General features: G+C 40.8%; 1 protein-coding gene across 2 annotated transcripts in view; it reads left to right on the top strand.

The window, feature by feature from the left end:
• The window catches only part of ARHGAP28 (Rho GTPase activating protein 28), a 77,155-nt gene that overhangs the window by 37,639 nt on the left and 17,886 nt on the right, over positions 1-21,630 (top strand). For both annotated transcript variants that reach the window (XM_052787091.1, XM_052787094.1), the window contains exons 2-7: positions 4,679-4,881; positions 9,518-9,735; positions 15,225-15,312; positions 17,261-17,418; positions 21,054-21,219; positions 21,334-21,425. In XM_052787091.1, coding sequence (XP_052643051.1) covers positions 4,679-4,881; positions 9,518-9,735; positions 15,225-15,312; positions 17,261-17,418; positions 21,054-21,219; positions 21,334-21,425 — 925 coding nt within the window. The remainder of the gene's footprint in view (positions 1-4,678; positions 4,882-9,517; positions 9,736-15,224; positions 15,313-17,260; positions 17,419-21,053; positions 21,220-21,333; positions 21,426-21,630) is intronic.

Genomic DNA, 21,630 nt, shown 5'->3' with positions numbered 1-21,630 from the left:
ACAGGAAACAACACTGTACTCTGCCACTGTTCTTTTTCAGGCATTACTGACTTCACTGGATTAGGTGGCTGTACTGACAGAATGATTGCAATATGAAAAGGTGGGTCTCAGTCCTAAAATGACCAAGAGAATTGCTTCCTTTATCTTCCCCATACTTATAAACGTGACTAATTGTGGTGAAGCAGGTTCAGGACCCGTTGGATGAAATGAAGCATAATGAGCCACAAGAGTAAGACGTCCTGCCTCTCTGTATAAACAAGGATTAAATGCTGGTTTTAACTACAAGATGGCTTTATTGCTCCTGTTTGTTTTATGGATTCTTTACCACCCATTACTTACTTAAACTGAAAACACAAGCCTGGCTTCATCATTAGTCAGCCTGTGAGCAGTCTTTAGGTGTCACCAAACCAGCTCTTCGTATGGTTTGACAAACCTTCACTTGGGGGATAGGATAAGAATTGGTTACTGGGTTTGGCTTGGCTATCCTGAAATTGATGTGTGCTGTCAGACTCTGAACAACACACTTCTGCATGATATATGGAACATAAAATATAGGTTTAGTAGGCCTGGTTTGCTGTTGCATCTCATCAACATTATAAACATACACCAGGGCAAAGCCAAACACAGTTGAATCAGCCTCTTTGTGCCCCATGGAAATACCTTACTTCTTTGCAAAATCTTTCCACAGAAAGCTTTCTACATGATACCATCATATTTCTCCTTACTGGCACTCTTTAACCCTTTCTTCTGTGACCAATATCCAGTAATAGAGGTGTTCTTTGATAACATTGGCCATTGTAGTATACTTTTCCCTTCTTTCTTTTTCTTCTGTTTTCAAGGGTTTGGGTTTGTGTCTGTGTGTGTGGGTTTTGTTGTTGTTGTTGTTGTTTTTAAATCCACCCTGAAAACAATTTCAGCTCATTCAGTGGAGTCACTGTAATTTTTGCTCAGTGCTTTAAGGTTCGTCCTTCTCTCCCAGCATTTTCCATCTAGGAAGCTAGGATCTGAGATCCCTCCTGTGTTTCATTTAGTCAGCCTTTCTGATTAGCTCACCACTGCCTGTGTGTGAGGGAGCAAATGAAACTGAGCATGAGTTTCATGATTACCACTTACCTAACAAGACTGGTTTTCAAATCTTCCTTAAGAACAACAGATTAGGCTCAGTGAAAACATTTTATTCTTGTAAACTTCTCTACAGACACTGAGAAAAAGAGCAAACAAGCCAGAAAGCCTTAGGGGAAAATGTATCAGGAACATAGAGAGTTTCTAGGTGACAGGCAACCTGGGCTTGTTGAGATATTTCTGAGACAGGCAGGCAGCTTGCTGAGTCAGTGCTTGTTCAGTGTCCTTCAAGAATGAATTAAAAGCCATGAAGAATATGCTTTGCTTCCTCAGTAGGATTTTGGTGGTTTTTTTTTTTCCTGAAACTGTTTTGAGCAGCTTTGGCTAGAGGAAATGGAGACAACTGCCATTATCACATAAAAGCAAGACCACTTCCTCCAGGACAAAAGCCACAGGTATGTGGGTCAAAACGGCAGCTGGAAGTCTTTTCAAACATGTGAGCTTTTAATAGGCAGATTCAGAATAATTGCAGAAGGTTTGTACCAGACCACCTGGAAGCAAGCTTCAGCTGTTTACCAATAAGGATAAAGCACCTCTGCCTAACCTTTCTTGTTACAGGAATTTTACACAGCTTGATTTAATCCGGGCTGAGATAACAAGCCTCATATATGAGGTTCTCAGGAGACTTCATTCAGCTGATTTTCCAAATGAGGTCTGTACTTTTAATATTGTTGTAAATGCACATTAATTACCTAGGAACCTTATATGTATTTGTTAAAGCTGGTTGTCACAGCAGTTGTTGCCGTGCTACGTGGTCTGTTTTGCATTTAGCTTTTTGGTATGGTAATATTACAGAATAGCATACTCACTGTGGGGACAAAAGAAACAACCCGGCAAGCCTCTTTCTTCCTAATATGGTGAAATAAAAAGCCTTGGTTTGAGCTAGCTGAAGTGCTGATGGAGTCAAAGCTCAAGGATCAGTCTGGTGTGGTGCACGAAGAGCACAAGGGTCATGGTCAAGATTCACACTGGGAGGGCAGGAAATGTTTAAATTCCCTGATCATGACTAAATGATGGGAGCTGGTGATGCTATCAGGGAAAAAGTCCTCTTCTCATCCCAGTATGTGTTTGATTCCAGACCAGCGAGAGCATTCCTTCCTATGATTGCTGGTGTGGGAGCTCTGGCTGTGCTATATAGCAGATTTAGGGACTTATTTTTCACAGAAGTGTGTACTAAGCAGGGATATGAATTGCTCAGTGGGCAGCAGCGTGGTGGTCTCAGGCAGAGCCCCGAGCTAAAGAGGAGGCTGGCGATGGACAGGCTGTGGGCACCCACTGCACACCTGACACCAAGCCTTGGCGTCTCTCTCCACTTGTACAGTGCCCAGTGAAAAGGGGCCCCAAATGCCTTTAGAGTGCCAGGAAGTTTTGCCTTTTTCCTCATTTGTGTTAACTATTGCCTTTTAAACAAAAAAGCACAGCTTTTCACAGCAGTAAGCAATTGGCCGGTGGGAGCTGTTTCCCCCATCCCTACCAGCTCCCAGCTGAAGAAATGAGGTTTTCTGGCTGCTTCTGCTGGTTAAAACCTCTGCTCAGGGACACTTGGTACAGTATTAACTCATGATATTGAAGTCCTGTGAGACTTGCTTTTTTTTTTCCCTTGCTGATGCTGATGCAGGGAAGAGAGGTAGGTGAATCCATAAAACAACAGAAGCTGACACGTCCAGATACATAATTCCAGTAATTATGATTTATCAGGTACCCCAATCATCTGAGGCTTTGCGAACAAAAGCCAACTGAAAGACTCATGTCTCCCTAGAGGGAGAGCTACATGGAAACCACTCAAATAGCTTTAACCACACTTGTGTCACAAGTTCTGCTCAGATTTGGTGACTGTGGCTTGTTCTAATTAAAACAATAACAGTTTCAGAGCTATGTTTAAACACGAACAATTATTTGCTGTTTATGAGGAAAAAAAGGATAGAAACACTTGAAGATAGCACTTCTCTTCCTGGAGGACGTGTCTCCACAGCACCGTAGTACATTTTCTTCTGCTGAAATATTGTCACCCATCAGAAAGCTTTGCTTCCCAGCAGCTGACCAAGAGCACATGGGCAAGTTTGGCAGCTGAATCATCCGTATTACACCTCCCTGTGTTCAAAAAGAGGCAAAGGCCTGAGTTTTGCCTTTTTAAAGCACTGATAATGTCCACAGCTGGATTTATTGTACTCCATTGTTTCCACCACAGCTCCACAACCTGGGGCTCAGATCTAACCCAGAAGGAATTGCCTGGGACCACCCAGATGAAGGAAGGAGGCTCCAGGAGCCTCAAGGAAGGAGCCAGCCCTTTGCTGGTGAGGGAGGATGCAGCAGATGCAGCAGCACAAAGGGGGAGAAGCATGTCCAGTTGGCTTTATTAAACAATATATTTTTTATACATCCATTACGAAAACTTTGACGAGGAGGGAAATACTGAAAAGGAAGTATCTTTTTTTTTAGTGAAATAAAAGTGATGCCTGGGGTTTTAAACAAAGGCCTGTTGGCAGGATGATGCCATAAAGAAGAGAAAGGGAAACTGCATTTAAATTAATTCAGATAAGTGAAGGCCAGAAGACCTTATGATAGAATTTTCCATTCATTCCTGTAGTCTAGCTCTCTGACATAATTGTGTTACCTCCTGACTCCTTTGTACAAATATTGTTGTGGTTATTATTGCTGTTTACTGTAACTACTGTAATTACACTTATAAAAGCTGCTTACAGTATTGCAGCCATAATAACGCAAAAGAGCAAAGTAAGTCAGACAAGACTTTCATGGTGGGTGTTTTATAAGATTTTGAATGGACTTGTATAACTGTCTTCAGCTGCAAGAATTTACAGTGGGAAAAGACAAGAACAAAGGACTAAGGAACAAACTCCTTGGTTTTGATTCAATCACTGTATTGAATCGTAACTTGAAATTTGATTTTTAGTGAATCATAATTTTTTTTGAGCCTGTGATCAAAACCTTCTGGTTGGCCTAAAACATACTATTTCATTTGAAAGACAAATTTCATTAAGATTTCTTTTATTTTAATTTAATTTAAGAAAAATGAATTATTTTTAAAAGGGTTTTCAAATAAAAAGGTAATTATACTTCTGAATTAAAATATTTCAAGTTTTTCATTATTTTCTGGAGCCAAAATGAGCTTATAAAATATTTCAAAGTTCCCAAGTCTGAATATTTTTCCCCAAAGAAGTTTGCGCTGAAGCATTTCAGCCAGTAAGCAGAACAGGAAGGGATAGAAAGAGAAACTGAGGCACAAAGAAGTTAAAGTACTTTTCCAGTGTCTCATTAGATGGATATCAGTGTTAGAAATAGAAATTGCATCTCCTGAGGTCCCCTCTAGGGTGTAAAACACTAAAGACATTAAAGAGAGAAAATAGTAGATGCAAAATAAATTTCCAGCCATAACTGTTATGCAGACCACCAGAACTGTACATTTTGCCTCCAACATCTTGTTCCCTGCTCCCTGGTACAGTCACACATGAAGCCCTAGTTGTGTGCTCTGTCTGCAAGGAACAAGTTAGCATGATGATAGAAAGAAATTTTTATTTTCATCACTATCTCTTTTCAGAAAGTCTCTCCCTCGTTGTCGAAGAATTAACAGGATGCTTTCCAATGAGTCGGCACCTCCTCCTGCATTCAGTCGCTCCAACTCGCAGGCCTCCATGGACAGCACCTCCATGGAAGACTTCTGGTGCGAAGTGGAGAGCATCAAGGAGAGCAGTGAAGATGGATCTGAAGAAGCAACGCTCTTGGAGTTCAAACCTGCTGACGGTGAGCACACAAACACCACTTCTTCCTCACACTTTGGCTTTGCCTCAGCTCTTTAGTCATGCCCTGATCTCCCTCCTCGTGTCACTCAGTATGAGCAAAAGTACGAGGCTGGGTCTATGATCATTGTAGCTCCACTTCTGAACATCACAGTCAATGTACGAGACATCACTGGAAAGAAACAATAATTCAGTCTGATTTATGCACTGGGGCTGGTAATTTACTTCTGAAGTAATTTTTTTTGCATTGATTTTATTTGTGCTTCAGGAGGACAGATATGGTGTAATTCAGAAAAGAGAGGCACTAAATGAAAACTTCATCTCCAGCATTAAATAAACTAAACCAAAACATATAAAAGAACCAAAAAGTTCATTTAGTATACTGGAATTTTCAATTTTCTGGCTTTTGACAGGATATAACACAGACATTATGAAAGTCTTGAATCAGTTTTTATTTAGATATCGTTTGGTGCTGTCAGAAATTTGATAACTGCCTGTTTCTCTGAGATTGCCTGATTTAGATATAATTCAAGGAGACACTAGAGATAAGTCTGACTATATAGATGCCTACATCATTCAGACTCACCAGTTCACAAAATTCATTCATCACTTCTACAAATTATGCTGCAGGTATTAATACCTCATTCTCTTATGTTTTCCCCTCTCCTTTTTCGTAATGTATTTGGAAAAACATGTAGTAGTCTGCACTAGCTTGTTGCAATGCAGCTTTGTGTTAGATGATTTGATAACATCTAGAACAGCAGTTCTCATTTTTTTCCAGTTATGACCCCACTTACAAATGCATTAAATTGTGCAACACAAAATACCAGGTGTTACTATAGGATCACACCAAATTTCTTTTGAGGTCATGACCCACTGATAACTGCTGCAGCCCTTTTGTGGATCATGGCCACTAGTCTCGTAACTACTGATCTAGGGATAGATTTTGAAACAATGGTGTGTTCTTTCCATACAATTATTAACATGAGTGAGGATGTATTTTCTTACCTTGCCATGCAATGGGATATCATTAATTTTGCTACCAGGAAAAAAGGGGAAAAGGGTGAAAAAGTACTACTTTATTAAGCAACCAAGTATGTAATCAGTCATGATAAGTATCCCACACAGAGGTATCTAGCTCCAATCATGTACCGTTTCCATGGGGAACATCTCCCACTCACTAGTTCCCAGTAGGGCTCTCCTGGAAGCAAAAGGAGAAGACCTCTGTTCACCAGAAGTCTTGGTCTTCTATGAGGGTTATGGTCTGGCAGCTTAAACACCAACTGCACTTCTTTGTACTGGCCTGTGGTCTCAAATAAAAATAGATCAAGACGTAGCACTTTATGCTTATTGTTATGGGAAGGCAGAAAAGCAATCTGCCTCAATCAGTTTGACCTTATAGGGAAAATTCCTGTCTGATCATGCTGTCTAGCTTGGAGACCCCAGAAAGAGATTTTGAACCTCTCAGTGTCTCCATGCAATTGTCAGCATGAACTGGGTGTCCTTGACTTGTTTGCACGGTCAGAGAAACGTCGCATATCTGTGAGTTACCAAGCTGGGTAAGTTAGTAGGACAAGGGAATACAGGAGCCCATTTTCCATGTTCTCTGAAACTTTTCCAGCAGTTTCATCACTGCCGAGCTAAATCATCACAACAGTGCAAACTCTGCTGCAGTCCCATGTTACCCTTTGTCTGATTACACCTCATTACATTCCATTGATTTCTTCCCCTCAGTCCTGAATTAAAAATGAGACTGCAAGGTAAAATGCAATACATCTCCACACTTCATTTACCTTCATACTGTTGTTTTAAACACATATATATTGCATACACCCACACAAAACCAGGCAGTGCTTGTCCTAGTTATTAACTTCAGGAATATATTCAGTCTGGGATTATAAATCTTGGAAATAATAGTGAGTTCTATTAAGCTCCTAATAGGATAATACTCCTTGCCAAGGATCAAAACATTGAAAATCAATGTGGAAGTCCTCACAGCAAAATAAAAACAAATATTCATCACCCTTTTGAGATGTCTTTGGGAGGAAGAGATGCAGAATCCTTAAGAAGGAAGCCAAAGGGTGATAGCAGCCAGGCACCACTGATACTGTTGAAGCCACAATGCTGGTTTTTACCAGACCACATGTGAAAGGGGAAGACATCAGCACATTTACTCTGTTGACGTTAGTAACTATGGTCAAGAAAGAACAGAAGATCATAACAAGTGATACAAGGGATGAAAATGTAGGGGAAGAGGAAGTCATGGGCTATTTAAGATGGCAGTGATGTGCAGAACAACTTTAAAGCTTGGTGTTACAAGGCTTGGATGCTGTGAGTTATTTGAGGTTATATCTGAAATTCAAAGAAAGGCACACCTCTCTCCTAGCAATCTCTATGAAAGAAAGAGAATTACCAGCCAGAGGGAACCCTCTCAATTATCTGTCTTCTGGTAGAGCAGAATCAAACACAGTATCAAGACCCTGCTGTATAAATAGCTACCACTATAAAAATAATGTTTTGTAGAACAACATGTTTTTCTTTTAGCCCTTTTTTAAACCTATGTGTCATAAAATTTTGAGAGTTTTTTAATGCAGAAATTCCTTCTCTTTAATAGTTTTACTCCTCTGGTTGTGGTCGTTATTTTTTAGTCTATTGTTTGTGAGTGGTTGGAACAGGAAAAGAGCAAAAGCCAGAGAAAACAAGTCACAGGGGTGGCTGGTAAGCAGGCAGAATTTCATGTCTGCTTTACTATTTTTCATAGCATCATGAAAGCCAAGTTTGATTAAAAACTAAATTCTTGGAAAGAATATGTCAGGACAAAAGCCAAAATTAATATAATTAAGAAACTGAAATGTGAATGGATGTGGCTAGAACAGCAGCACACGGAAATGAAAAGAGACCTTGTTAGAAAGAAGATTGAGGACAGCAGAAGAACCATTGGTTCAAAGCTTGCAAAGAAGGGAAAGGAACAGCCTGTCATCCTATCCATGGATATAGAAAGGATCGGAGCAGGGACCAGCTGTTTCATGGGATGCAGGGCTGGTCACACCCCTGTCTAACACAGAGCAGGGGTTTTAGAAGCAGGTATTCTTGTAGAGCTTTGTAAAGAGACAAGGCAGTTAACAATGAAGTCAGTGATGGCACATGTGTAAGATGCTTTCACTTGTCCCTCTGGTCCAGTCCTGTAATTTTCTTTTTTGTGTATCTAACTGCCAAAGTGCAGCAAACCAGTATCTATTAATCTGCCTGCATTCTGATGTCAAGAAGAGGCAATAGATGGAGAGTGGAAATACCAACCTGCCATTAAGACCAGTGCTGGGAGAACAATAAGTGCATTGACTAGTTGTTTTATAGAACATGCTGCAAATTAATCCATTTCCTGTTTGACATGTTTATTTTAAACACCTCTTCTTCAGTCAAAGCTAGAGTGCAATACTCTCTTGTCTCAAGCAGCATATTGCTGAGCTAGGATTGTTCACAGAACTAAAATGAAGGCGCTCAAAATCTCCTATGTGAAGAGAGATTTTAAAAGACTATGACTGTTTACTTTAAAAAGCAGGCAGAAAAACGATGACAGCAAAATTTAAAATTACTAAATTATTTAGAGAAGGTAGTTTGGGAGCTTCTCCCTGTCCTACAGTGACAGGGGATATTCATTTAATGTAACAGGTAGCAAGCTGAAACCCTCTATTGACTTTGCATGGCAAGGTTTTGGTGGGGGGGGCTGCAGGTGTGGCTCTGTGAGAAGATGCCAGAACCTTCCCCCATGTCCGACAGAACCAGGAAAGAAAATGCTTTTTCACACAGTGCATAATCTCACTATGGAACCAGCTGCAGTGTTGAACCAGTTGAGAAACAGATATTGAACAGGATTCAAGAAGATGTTAGTCACTGATCAAGATACCAAGAAACAGTGGCGTGTAGAGTACTAGCCAGCCTTTAATTATTAGAAATCAAGATGATACCTAGCATGCAAGGATAGCTATTTCTGCATCTTCCACCCCTACCTGACTTCTTTGATACCTACTCCTACCTGACCCTTGGTCTTTAGTGAGCAGCTCTGGCTCTTAATTTTTTGTTCAAAACAGGCTATTGGACTAGGTGCACATCATGCTTCACATCTTCACTAGGTGTCTGATTACCAGCTGACTCTCTGGCATCTCAAATGTCATCCTTAGTGTGCAAATACATTCTTCTATTGTATACACCACTTCAGTATTTTTGCTTATTTTAATTGGAATTCCAGTTTATTTTCCCACCTGCCAGATGGCTTCATCTGGTACAATGTGGTATAAATGGTAACCGAGGGGATTTATGCTCTTGAATGAGGGGTTAGTTTTTAGCGACCTCGCTGTCAGGCTAGTTACTCTACTGCCTTCTTCACACAAGTATGTTGATGGACAGGTTAAAAATGCCTCTTCTATTCTTCTCCTAAGCCTCTCATGTGCAGACACTAACAAACTGAGAGTTGACAGTGTGTTGACAGAACTAAATTAACTTACACTTGTGGACTAAGCAAGATTGGAAGTGAAGTCTTCTCCAGGTAAAGGCTAAGGCAGCGGTCCACCATGTCACCTCCCTTCCTTCAGCTCCCTCTCCCTCCCTTGCCAGGCCTGGTAACACGCTCTCTTCCTCTGCAGAAGGCGAGCTGGAGGCAGAATGGCTGCAAGATGTAGGCTTATCTACGTTGATCTCTGGAGCTGAAGAGGAGGATGGCCAAGCCCTGCTGTCCACTCTGACACGAACTCAAGCTGCTGCCGTACAGAAGAGGTACAACACCTACACTCAGACCCTGAGGAAGAAGAACAAGCACACGGTCCGGGATGTGCGAGACATCTTTGGCACCAATGACTCTGCTGTAAGTAGCTAATGCATCCTAGAGAATGCTTTTGAGCTTAATTTTTATGCATTTTGCAAGTAACTCATCAAAGCTTCTACCAGACAGGAACCCCTTTCTGCTGACAATGTACAGACAGACAGTAGTAGTTCCTGACAATAAGCTCAGACTTTTTATGCTGTATTTACTACATTTTGAGAGAAAAGGAAGAAACAAAATAAAATAGATGGTGCACAGTGTTGCAACTAACCTATAACATAATGTTGTATCTGTTGCCAGCCTTGCTCCTGCAATCTCCTATCAAGACTAACATTCACTCCTTTATTTTTTGGAAATTGGTGAGTTACTCTCGGCAGCTATTCAAATTTTTGCTGGCTTCTGGGGACACTTGCTATTTACTCAGCAGTCTCAGCGGTGAAGTAAAACTTCTCTAATGAAGCAACTGGGGTTCAAATATGCATAAGCAGTTAAACACCTGCCAGCATGATTGCAACCGGTACACTGGCAGTTACATTTCACACAGCAAATGAAAATCTATTAACTGTTCATTTGCTTCATGGCTTCAGAAATGAGCATTACCTTGGTGGTTTCATCCACTGTTCCCTGAGGATAGCTCTGAACGCACCAATTCCTATCCCTACACATTTTGATTTTGGTGAATGCAGTCAACTGTGTGAGTTTAGTCTGACACTCAAAGCAACACACATGACTTTACATATGTCACTCATGATATCTTAAATGGGAGTTGCCAATAAGCTCAAAAGCTTACCTTTGAAATTAATATTAAAGTCCTTGCCATTACAAAACTCCAAGAAACTCTTTTTCATTATGAAATTGCTTTGTCCTTTTCTATTTGTCCTACCTTTTCCTTAAGGCTTGGCATCCTGGATTAGTTTAAAGCAAAAAATTGGGAAACAAAACTGTAGCTGCATAGTTATATTAAAATTACAAAGATGTAATGGTTGAGGAGTTAACTTATTTGTCTCCAATTTAAGTATCTGGGCTTTTTTGAACCTCCTGCACATATCCCACAAATATATCCAGAAGCATCCAGTAGTTTCCTGTGGGCAGACTTTCTTGCATGAGAAATCATCGGACATACTTACACAAACATTAAAAATCTTATGGCACTTCTTATTAGATTAGCACACTTCCCCTGATTCAAGTGTCTGTAAACCTTTATGTGTTTAAAATCTTAAAAAAATATAATAAAGCTTAAGTTTCCTAATAAATTTAAATCAGCCAAATAAATGTTGTACCCATTCTCTCAGATGGGCACATTATTGATCTGGTTTTGACCTGCTTATTTTTCACCTCTGTTTCTCACTTGCTAAAGGAATCAGGAACTTCAGAGCCATTGCCCTTCAAATCACTGTTTTACCTCCACTGAAATTCAGCTCACTTACTAGTTCTGCATGGTGAAATTCTGAAAGATAAGACCAAATAAGTAATTAGGACCTCTAATTCTTCTTCCCACAAAAATATGCAGTTCTGCAGGGTGCTTACCTAAACATTAATCTCAGATGCACAAATACAGCTGCAGAGCACACCATCACATCCCTCCAATGGACTGTGAAAGAGATTGTATTTCTAAAAGCCTGCAAGATTCCCAAGACCCTTTTGGCGTTCCCATTGACCATTGCTCCTATCTCTGCTTCTTATTATGGGATTTAGAAACTTTATCCTAATTACCAGCTTCTCAGGGCTAAACATACTGCAGGGGGGCTTGTACCCTGACCTGAGGGTTTCCCTAGCAGTCATTTGTAAGGGGGTATCAGCTGAAGCAGTTCATCACACTCAGCTGCCTTTTGGGGCATGGCACTACAGCTGTCGATGAATCTTTGTGATGAATCAGTTTGGCAAAGTGATCTGCATTAAAAACAACCCAGCCAAAAAAGAAGATCAACAGGGGACAGGGAAGGGCAAATCTTTTCAGCACAGCTGCTGAAGAGAGGCTGGTAAAAAGACTGCTTGAAATGATGTGCAGGAGTTTTGCTTTCCCACCCTGCGATTTAGTTGGGAAGGGAAGAAGTAAACATGTTGCAAACAGCAAAACAGCTCTAATTGTTTCACATAAGTCTATAATCCTCCCCATTAGGAGGATGGATTTACCCTTCTTCCCAACAACCTAAGCATTGCAGGAGCCTAGAGGGATGGGTCACAGGATGGATTACTCTCTTCTGTGGCTAATGATGACAGAAAAGGTGATTAGCTCACTAGGGTCACCTGAGATGAGATTTAGGGGACACTGAAGAGGCATAAATAGTTGTCATCCGAGATGGGGGGAAGACAGATTTGCCCTAGTTTCTTCTCTCTGTTCTGAAAAAACCTGCTTGATAGATGTTTTGCTATTACTGCCTGCTGGCCAGCCTCTCTGTGGGTCAACATAGAGCAAACGGTGCTTTTTCCCTTATCCTGCGTTGAGGTCCATCCCCTCACCACAGGAGTGTTCCCTCAACAGCTCAAGTAGACTGAAATGAAAGGAAATTAAGCCATATTTTGTTTTTTTATTTGGTGGTGTTGGGGTTTTTTTTCCTGTTGCCCACCTTGGAAAGGTGCTATGATCCCTGGGGGCAAAATGCAGCATGTGTAGTACCTCGCCCCTCCGAGAGTGATGCCTTGGCGGAGCAGCCTGCCCCAGCTGAGGTATCTCTGCTCTGCTTCAGACAGGCTCAACTGATAGCCACGCTACCAAGATTTAAATTGGATGGTTTATTAATCACAGTGGCCTGATTTTCCTTACTGCTGGTACCCTGCTGCTTCCATCAGAAGCTATTGGCTCTGCTAGTGCTCAAAGCCTAGAAAAATCAACAGCAGAATACAAATGAGGGGGGGAACATTGATTTTGTTATTGGAGGGAGGAAATGAAGTATCATGCTCATTAACAACCCAACCCTGTACGTTGTGATCAGCTAAAACTCTGCAAGAGTTTTAGGAGCATTTTACTTGAGCAATGCATGAGAAAATCATGTCCTAATTAAAGAAGAATCACTAACTAACCCACAGCTATTTGCATGAAAAGGCATTTGTGATGACAGTGCTTGGAAATATTAATATATCCAAAGCATAGGCAACTTGTGTCCTGAGAAGAGATATAAGGCTATCCTCCTTTGCCTTTATTTCCCTTGGCTGCAGGGCTGACAATAGAATTTGTTCGCTTTGGTGCTCCAGTAATTTTTTACATCTTCTACAATGCGGGTAGCTGCTAAAGAACTATCATCTACCTCATCTCCATCTTTTCCTTGCTCTTCTGGTTTCCTCTTCCTATTGGAAATTCCTGTGTACATTGTGCCAGTAAACACTGGGCTCATTTTTAGTATCGAATAATGAGAACCATCTAATGAATCACTTTCAGTCAGAAATCAGGATATGAGAAGTCTTGCCTTCGCTGGAGCACCAGCCATTTACTAAAGAAATAATCTGGATCTTTAAAATTCATGCATTAAAAAGGTTTTATTCCCAGTCTTCCCTTTCTTTTTTTCATATTATCCTAAGATTCAAAAAAAAAAAAGGGGGGGGGGGGGGAGTGTTCGTCCTGTTTAGAAGAGACTTTCACAAAAGAGACATAGATTTGGCTTCCTTATACACTCTCACTGTGGAGGCTGGGAAATGAGACCAAGAATATGAAATTTTTAGTTAGCCCTGATATTGTACACCTCACGTTATTCAATTGCCACAAGCTACAGCAGCCCGCAGGCTGTTGCAAGCACTGCTGGGTGCGAAGCAGAGTTGTGGTGTCAGCTTCCCTCTGCTAGCTCCACTGTGCTTAGCCAAACCTGGTTACTGCAGCTGCTTCACTATTGATTTCACCTATGTAATAAGGCTGGAAGGATTTTTTTTTCTTAATAAACTTGATTCACTGTAAGTCTATTCTGAATACTGTTCTCAGGGTCAGACATTTTGAGCAGTGAAAGTAGATGAGCCATTTGATAATATTTACCATTAATTTCTCCATCTGGATCTTAAGCAGCAGAGTAACTACTTTTATGTTTGATTTTCCCAAATTGCTGAGGCAAGTTTAACCATCCCCTCCACTTCCATTCTCCCACCTGAAATTTATAACGCTTTTTTATGTCCTAACACCTTTTGTGTAAATGTTATGGGATTTTATCATAAAAGCATCCTACAGTTCTCCTTTTAGAAAAAAATCAATGGTCCTTACAGTCTTCTGGCAAAGGAAGTCCATGTGACTCAAATCCTGTTTGCTATCAAGTCTGCGGGCCATTGAGTGGACTCTTTCAGGAGAGATTTTTATTCATGTTACATTTGACTTTGTTACCCAAATTTCTCAGAGCATAAGACTGAATAAAACAACTGCAAGATTATTTTGGGCTTCCAGTTGGAAGGGCTGCCTCTCTTTTAAATATCTGACATTTTTTAGCAGTCTGAGTGCTGCTCCTGTGCATTGGCTACAAATGGGGAAGACAAAATTTCTGCCCTGAGGCATTGCTGCCTGTTGATGATAAATAACCAATTTAGTAATTTAAAGAGTGGCTGTTGTAGGATCATCGGGGCCCTCAGCTGCAGGTTCAGCTGGAAAGCTGGAGCTGCTCCATCAGGCTCAGGGGATGTGACGCAACAGGTTTGAGAAAGGGGGGGCTCCAAGGGCTCTCAGCAGGGTGAAAAGGACAGCAGAAAAAATGCCAGACTGGTTTGGGACATTGTAGTTATTTTCACTGAGTACCCTTCAGAGCATTTTTTAAATTCCTGACTGTTTTTTTTACCCAAGAACATGCAGATGAGCTGCTACTGCCCTGTGTACACACAAACACTCAGATCTGTCTTTGTGAGTCCCAAAACTGCTGAGAACAGAGGCAAAACTCCACTGCCAAGAAGAGGCAACAGTGCTTGAAAGTCACCCCCTGGGTTTCCAAGCCCCTTCTCTGCTGTACACACACTTCCCTCATTTTTACACAGTTCAGAATGATTTCTGGAGCGGAAAGAAATGAATTTGACTATAGAAAAGGTCTTTTTTCCCTAAAACTGTTTTTGCAGTTCACTGATAAAGTGTTAGTGTATAACCTATGGGAGGACATCTGTCCATTAATAATTTGCTGGTGCCCAAATCCTGAAAGGCAGTGAACAGCCTGATTTCTGACAGGGGCTTGGGAGCTGTGGATATTCAACGTGTGTCAGAGAGTCCTCTGAAAGATTTGTGGCCAAAATGATTAAAAGCAGGGTGGATTACAATTTGACGAGGACCTTTCGCTTAGTACAATTATGTATAGCAATTTACTTAGCTAATTCCAGTCATCATAGAGGACAGGACTCATTAGCTACAGTGAGCTGCAATATTACTGACCTCGACATGATCCAAATCTGTGCAGCCTGGGGGAGATTAATTCTCAGTCTTGGCTATGAAAAATGTACTTTGGCGAATCACAACAGGTTGTTTAAACTTGGCAAAAGAGTGTAAGCAGAGAATGATACGCTGTTGCTTGAACTGTAGCAGTTTCTGTCCATAGACGTTTACCTTCACTGCAGTCTGATCATTTTTCCTTGCCTATCAGCCCACATTTGAGACAGTTCCAGTGTCACCAGTTCCTTCTAATGGTATCCAGCTTCCTGGGCAGAAGCCAGTTTGGAAATCAGTTAGCTGTGAGTATGCCAACATGTAACCAGTGTTCACTTCCTCCTAGGAAAATGATAGACAGATCCTTTTGTGGTTAAGAGGTTAGTCCCCTCTTTCATGTTGGGGCCATGCTGCATATATTTCCTTAAAATCATTGTCAGCTTATTGTCATGCAGGAACCAAAGTTTCCCATTCAAGACCGGTGTTGTACAGACACAGACTGCTGCCCTTGAGGCATCGGTATCTAAAAAGTACTGATCGTTGCAAGGCTGGGAATGTAAAAATAACTTCTAAACAATATGGTGCAGAATTTGTCCAAAATATGTCAGCAGTGTATTTTCTTGTTGCAAATCATGACAAGAAAGATGCATATTTCCTTCACATTTCTTCTCCAGTACTGCAGAAAGTGTAGTATTAGAAATTTATCATTTTTCTGGTTCTGCCCTATTATTCTGATCTACTAATGGTGTTGTTTTGGCCATCCCTTAAACACTTTGCCCTGACAGTGACTGGCAGCACCAATGAAAATGATAGCTCTGCTCTACTCAGTGTCTGGATACCTGTCAGCAGCCTTCCATGGGAATGTCCATCTTTTATTTTGAAAGCTCTTCCCATCACCATTGTTCAGGGCTTAAGTAAAGGGATATTAATACCCAAGTTTCTAAATTAGTCCCTTAGATGTTTACCTCTGGATATAGTGCCACAGACATTTTCCTTGGTTGCAAAAGCTGCTCTGCTGATACCTCTGCTCTGTAAGCAGTTGTACTAGAACAGATGGGGAACCAAATGGCCAGGGGTACCATGGACAGTCTGTGGTCCCAGGTCCAAGAGTGGAAAGAGAGATGGAAAACATCTTAAATGGCTTGGCCATTGCATAACATCTAAGGCCACAGTTTAGAAGCCAGAAGCCACTTAATAACACACTTAGCTTTTTCATACCAGACTTGCCAAACAAAGGGTGTTGCAAAAAATGTTTAAGTCCCTGTATCTGTAAATGCAATGATTCAAAACTCATGGGGCATGCACATGTTTATAAAACATGTAATGTTTTTTAATTCACTTTCTGATTTCCATGGCTTTTGAATGCACTTGGGTCACGTTAGTAAACTCTTCTCTGCAGTCCTGGGGGCTGAAATTTTACTTCACTTCCAAGGAAAATTATGATTCTGTTCCAATTGCGTGAGTCTAGGAGCTGGACCTTAAAGGAAACCTACAAATTGTCCTGAGATGTGAGAGATCAGTTATGAAAGTCTGCAACACTGGAACTCATGTGTGTTATCACACTTTGGACTCCATGACAATAGGGTATTTCTGTACTTGATTGCACTGATTTCAAAAATTTTCCTCTGGCATCCAATAATTTCAGGAGGTGACTAAATTTTAGAGTAGAGCAATAAGTCATTTCACAATATCTACCAGAAATTCCAGTAGATATAGTGTTTTTCAAACTGGAAGATTGTACACTGTGTCCTGTTTTGGTGCTACACACCTAAACCAGCAACTGTGAGAAATACATGTATGTGAGCATATAAAATATATATACAATGTCTTATGATTGTAAATAAGTCAACAGCAACCTGAGAAACTGTGTCAACAGCATTTTTCTGTCAGGAACTTTTCTTTTTAATTGGTCATTAGACAAGTGCCACCACAGTTTGCTGGCCTGGGTAGACAAAGACGAAGTACAAAAACTTGATAATTCCTGATAAACAGGAAGTTCCAGCTTGACTATCTTTCTCACGAAAAGCAACAAGTTAAATAATCTAAAATGAAAGTAGTAGGGATTTTATTTCTAAGGGGTTATTTCCTCCAGACAAAACAGGAACATGCTGTGGTTTACACTGAAATTCCTCTTTGAAGCACTTCCTTTATTACTTTCTTGAGATTTTTGTCATCTTGGTTCAATTTTTTAATGTCTCTGTACTAAGTGCAAGCATACATTCAGCATTCATATATAATTTCCCTTATTTTCAGCTAACAGCTGTCTAGACTGTGGACTAGATAAAGGCAGCCCATCCGTAACAGAAGAGCTCTCCTATGAGGTCTCTTTCTCAGAATCCATTACGGTCCTTCCCAAAACCCAAGAATGGCCGAAAAACCAGAGGTTCAAAAAGGAAGACTCTGCCTTGCCTGTAAGTTTGTTCTCGACATATTTCATCAATTGTTTAACACAGTGATTTCCTTTATATCCCCGGCACGTTGGAGTCTGTTAGGGTACATTAGCTGTCCTTTGCTATGTGTGCTTTATAGACACCACCCGCTGTGCCTGCCTACCACTTGTAAATGATTCCCAGAGAGGCACCAAAGCTAATCTGGGTATCCAAGCCTGGTTTTTACGTGTACCCATCACAGATGAATATGTATAACTCAGTCCACAACTATTGCATCATCCACACATTTTTCACGTAGAAAGACCAGTTACTGGCACTAAAACTAGCAATCATTTTCATTATTGCTCTGTTTTCCTACTTTATTCTCTAAAGGATTATCTGCCTTTGTTAACACACGGGTTTAAAATTGCTTCGCAGATGAAGGGAGGAAAGCAAGCCTTAGTCCTGCAGCAGTACTGATTGTCTCCAATCAGTATTCAGTGCAATTGTGCTATAGGAGATACTACATGAATGGTTAAAGGCAAGTCTATCATATCATATCATCCAACAAGACATACACTGAGCAGTTGTGTCATTATCTGGGATTATTTCTTGAAGTCAAGGAAGTCAGTTTTCTATTTCCGTCAGCCCTCACAACTTCCATTACTGAAAACTGGAGCATTAGGTTTGTGCTTCAGATACCACCTTTTTAGTGAAATGTATGAAATAGCTGTAAAGTATTTGGAAGCATTTCCTGAATGTTATGATGTCCTGAGGTCCTGAACTAATCCGAAATTGTTACTATCCACACAGACATTGAATTCTCTGAGAATTATCCATTTGTCCATCTTAGGCACCACCAAGGAAGAAGAACCTGAGATGCAGAAGTAAGCTTCCGTGTTGAAAGGAGGGATAAGACACCAAGTAGATTACAACTGGTGTGAAATCCCTGTGCTTTAGTGTGTCTGGGGTTTTTTTGTGGTGGGGATAGCTTGGTGTCCTGTGGAGAGTAAGGATATCTCTGCATTCGTCATGATTTTGGCAAACCAAAGGTTCATCATTTCTCCTTGTAATAGCAAACCTAGGACCCCAGCCTTCACTACAACACACATACACATTGCAACAGCTGCAACAGTTGATAGAGCAGGGAAACTGGTGACAAACAGGGAAGAGAAGATGCCATATTGAATATCGTGGACATGTGGGTGCATACTTGATTAGTATTAGAAAAGGCCAGTATTGTGCTGGAGATGAACTATTCTGCCTGCAGGACATCATTTTGTGTGCTTGGAAGAGTACACAAGAAATATGCCAGGTCATCACAGACAGAGAGTTTCTGAATAAAGTCAACAATCGTAGCTATTGATGTTGGCATTTCTCTTACTTCATATGCTGCCACTCACAGTATTTTTTTTTTTCCCATAATGGCTTAGACTGTAATGGGCCCCAGCAAAAAAGTCACCTCTTGCTCTGTTACACAAAGCAACCAGCCACCTACACTCTGAAGGACTGTCCCTCCTTCCTCAAGGTGGGCCGACAGGGCCAGACTGAAGTCTACACAACATCATACTTGCTCCAGGGCAGGTCTGACACATTAATATAACCAACTTCATAAATGGCATATACTGAGCAGCGCAGAGAGATTTTATGTCATAAAATAGTGTGTCCCCTGCAGCTCCCAGGAGAGCCAGCTCAGCATCACTGTCTGCATAGGGTTACATGCAATTACCCCAGTGTGGGACCATGATCAATGCGACTTAGTTGAAGATATTACAGAACTAAGAGTCAGTAAGCATTTCAGACCCATCTTAGTACACTGTATAGTTCCACATAGAAACATGTCAGACAATATCAGACACAATCCTTAGCCAAAATGCTAGTAACCTAATTTCACGATAGCACAGCTTCCTTCAGTGCCGCATATTATGACTCCACTGTTTGTAAGAAAAATCACTGGAAAATTGTGACACAAGCCAGAAAAAAGAGGCCCAGCCCCAAACCTTGTGTTAACACTGCATCACATCATAGTGACCCTAGGAGTGAACCGGCCACCATGGAAACTCATTGTAGCTACCCTTTGTAACCAGTTTTGGAGTGTTTGTCATTTTTCCTTGGCAAACATACTTTTTCCCCTCAGAAAATATATGTATACTGTGTGATTTCTTCTTATTTTCAAGATGATTTATATTGCTTTGACTGCTTTTGGACTTTTTGCATCACTGGAACCAAAATGCATAGATATTCTTCAGTATTTTATGTATCTTCAGAAGACTATCCTCCATGCAGCTTTTGTTACATTATTAAGTCTCAGTGTTAAGACTAACAGTGGAATTGCTGCATTCTGGGGAGGGAAGATTCTGGCTTAAAATGCCCCAGACAGCATGTAAATTAGTTATTCCATTCCCTGCACTCTGTCTCCCCCAGTTATGATTAACCCCTAAATCACATATGCAGTGTGATTTAGAAAGTCCTAACCTACATGATCTAGATGTCCTTTGTCCTCTCTTACTCTTTTGAAATCTGGTGTAAGTTTAATTCTTTTTTTGTTTCCTTTTTTCTTAACCTGTTTGACTGGCTTCATCTAAAGATGGGTTAAACCTATTGCATCCAAATTTTTTTAAAAAAGGGAGGACTGGGCTGAAATCTCCAGAAGCAAAACATTATTAAAGGCTGGGTTTCCACTCAGTTCCCTGAAGGGAGGAGATGATTTGTAATGCTATTTATTTATACCTCTGACTAACAATTAGTGGTTTAAATTACAATTAAATTAAAAGAACATACAATACCAAAGATCCATGGTTCTTTGAAAAGTATGGTTTTTACTGTAACTTTGTTATTATGTCTAACAATTATGTAAAAAACTGATGGGTATTTGTTCTTTTTGACATTTGTACAAATGCTTCTGTCATGATGCAACATTCTTGGCTCTGGTCCATGACACTGCCATTTCCAAAATATGTAGACATCTTCACATGCCCCCAAATTATTAAGTATCATTTAGTTCAAGCCTACTTGAATAAGTAATTTATTAGCGGCTGGGAGTCCTGTTTCTAAGCCTAAATGCTTCTTGAGTAATAAAAAGTACCAGTAATTTGGCAGGTTGGCATCAGGACTAAGTGATTTTGCTTCTGGGCTTTTCCTCAGATCTTTAGTTTGAACTCTCCCATAAGACCTCATAAATAAATAGTAATATGCAAAGCAGGCATGGATTCATTACACGCACGCGCGTGCGCGCACACACACACACTTGATATACAACCATATCCATGATGAAATGTCAGCTACTTTGACAGCATTCAAAGATGCTCTGGGGGAGGCAGAAGCAGAGGAAAATGTTACATTCTGCTGAAACTGGGCAAAAGTTTAAGTAAGTAGCACGTAGCTCATTTGTTCCAGCTGGAGGACAGGCACTGAGGTTAATACCTCTGCTCCAGCACCGCTTACCAGTCAAACTGCAAGGGAACATGATGAGCAAGAAGCTTAATTTTATGTTTCAGATAGATGCAAGTTATGTCAACATACCAGGCCAATATATAGGGTTGTAGTTCAGCTCTTTGGTGTTATCCATCCACCCAAATATGACTTTCTATCAATCACATGTGGGCATCTCTTTCAAAACAAAAATTCACTTCCTGTAATTTTTGTGCAAATAAAGATGTGACCCATCTCTACTGTAGAAATTCATTGTTCGGAAAAGCCGGTTTGGACTGACAGAGGTTGGAGACCTCTCTGCTGAAGACATGAAGAAGATCCGCTACCTCTCCCTAATTGAGCTAACGGCCTTCTATGATGCACTGGGGGTGGAGCTGAAGAGGAACCGTGCAGAGAGGGTGCGGGGACGAGGTACTGTGCTGTGTCATCCCCATGGTGGCCACCTGGGCACCGCTCAGTGTTGCGAAGAAGGCGCGTACAGCGCTGTGTTTCTTCTTTTTCACATTTGTTGTTATTATTTTTAAGAAAATGGTCTGTTTGGAGTGCCTCTTACCATACTGCTGGAGAATGATCAAAGGAAGGTTCCTGGAATAAAAGTTCCCCTCATCTTCCAAAAAGTGAGTATAACTAAGCCTGCTCGGCCACTAAGATTTGCTTTTCCATCATTTGCATTGACACTCAAAAGAATCATCAACTAAAAAAAGATGCAGACTTTACAGACTTGAAGGTGTCAACAGGTTGTCTGTCTGTATGTTGTGGTTTGAAAACCTTGTGACAAGGAGACAAAATTTGCTCCTTTTGTGTGTTTTATCTGTGGTGGGG

This window comes from Harpia harpyja, chromosome 5, assembly GCF_026419915.1.
Source record: "Harpia harpyja isolate bHarHar1 chromosome 5, bHarHar1 primary haplotype, whole genome shotgun sequence".
NCBI lineage: Eukaryota > Metazoa > Chordata > Aves > Accipitriformes > Accipitridae > Harpia > Harpia harpyja.
The sequence above is the reverse complement of the archived record's forward strand: the minus strand, read 5'-3'. Positions and strand labels throughout refer to the sequence as shown.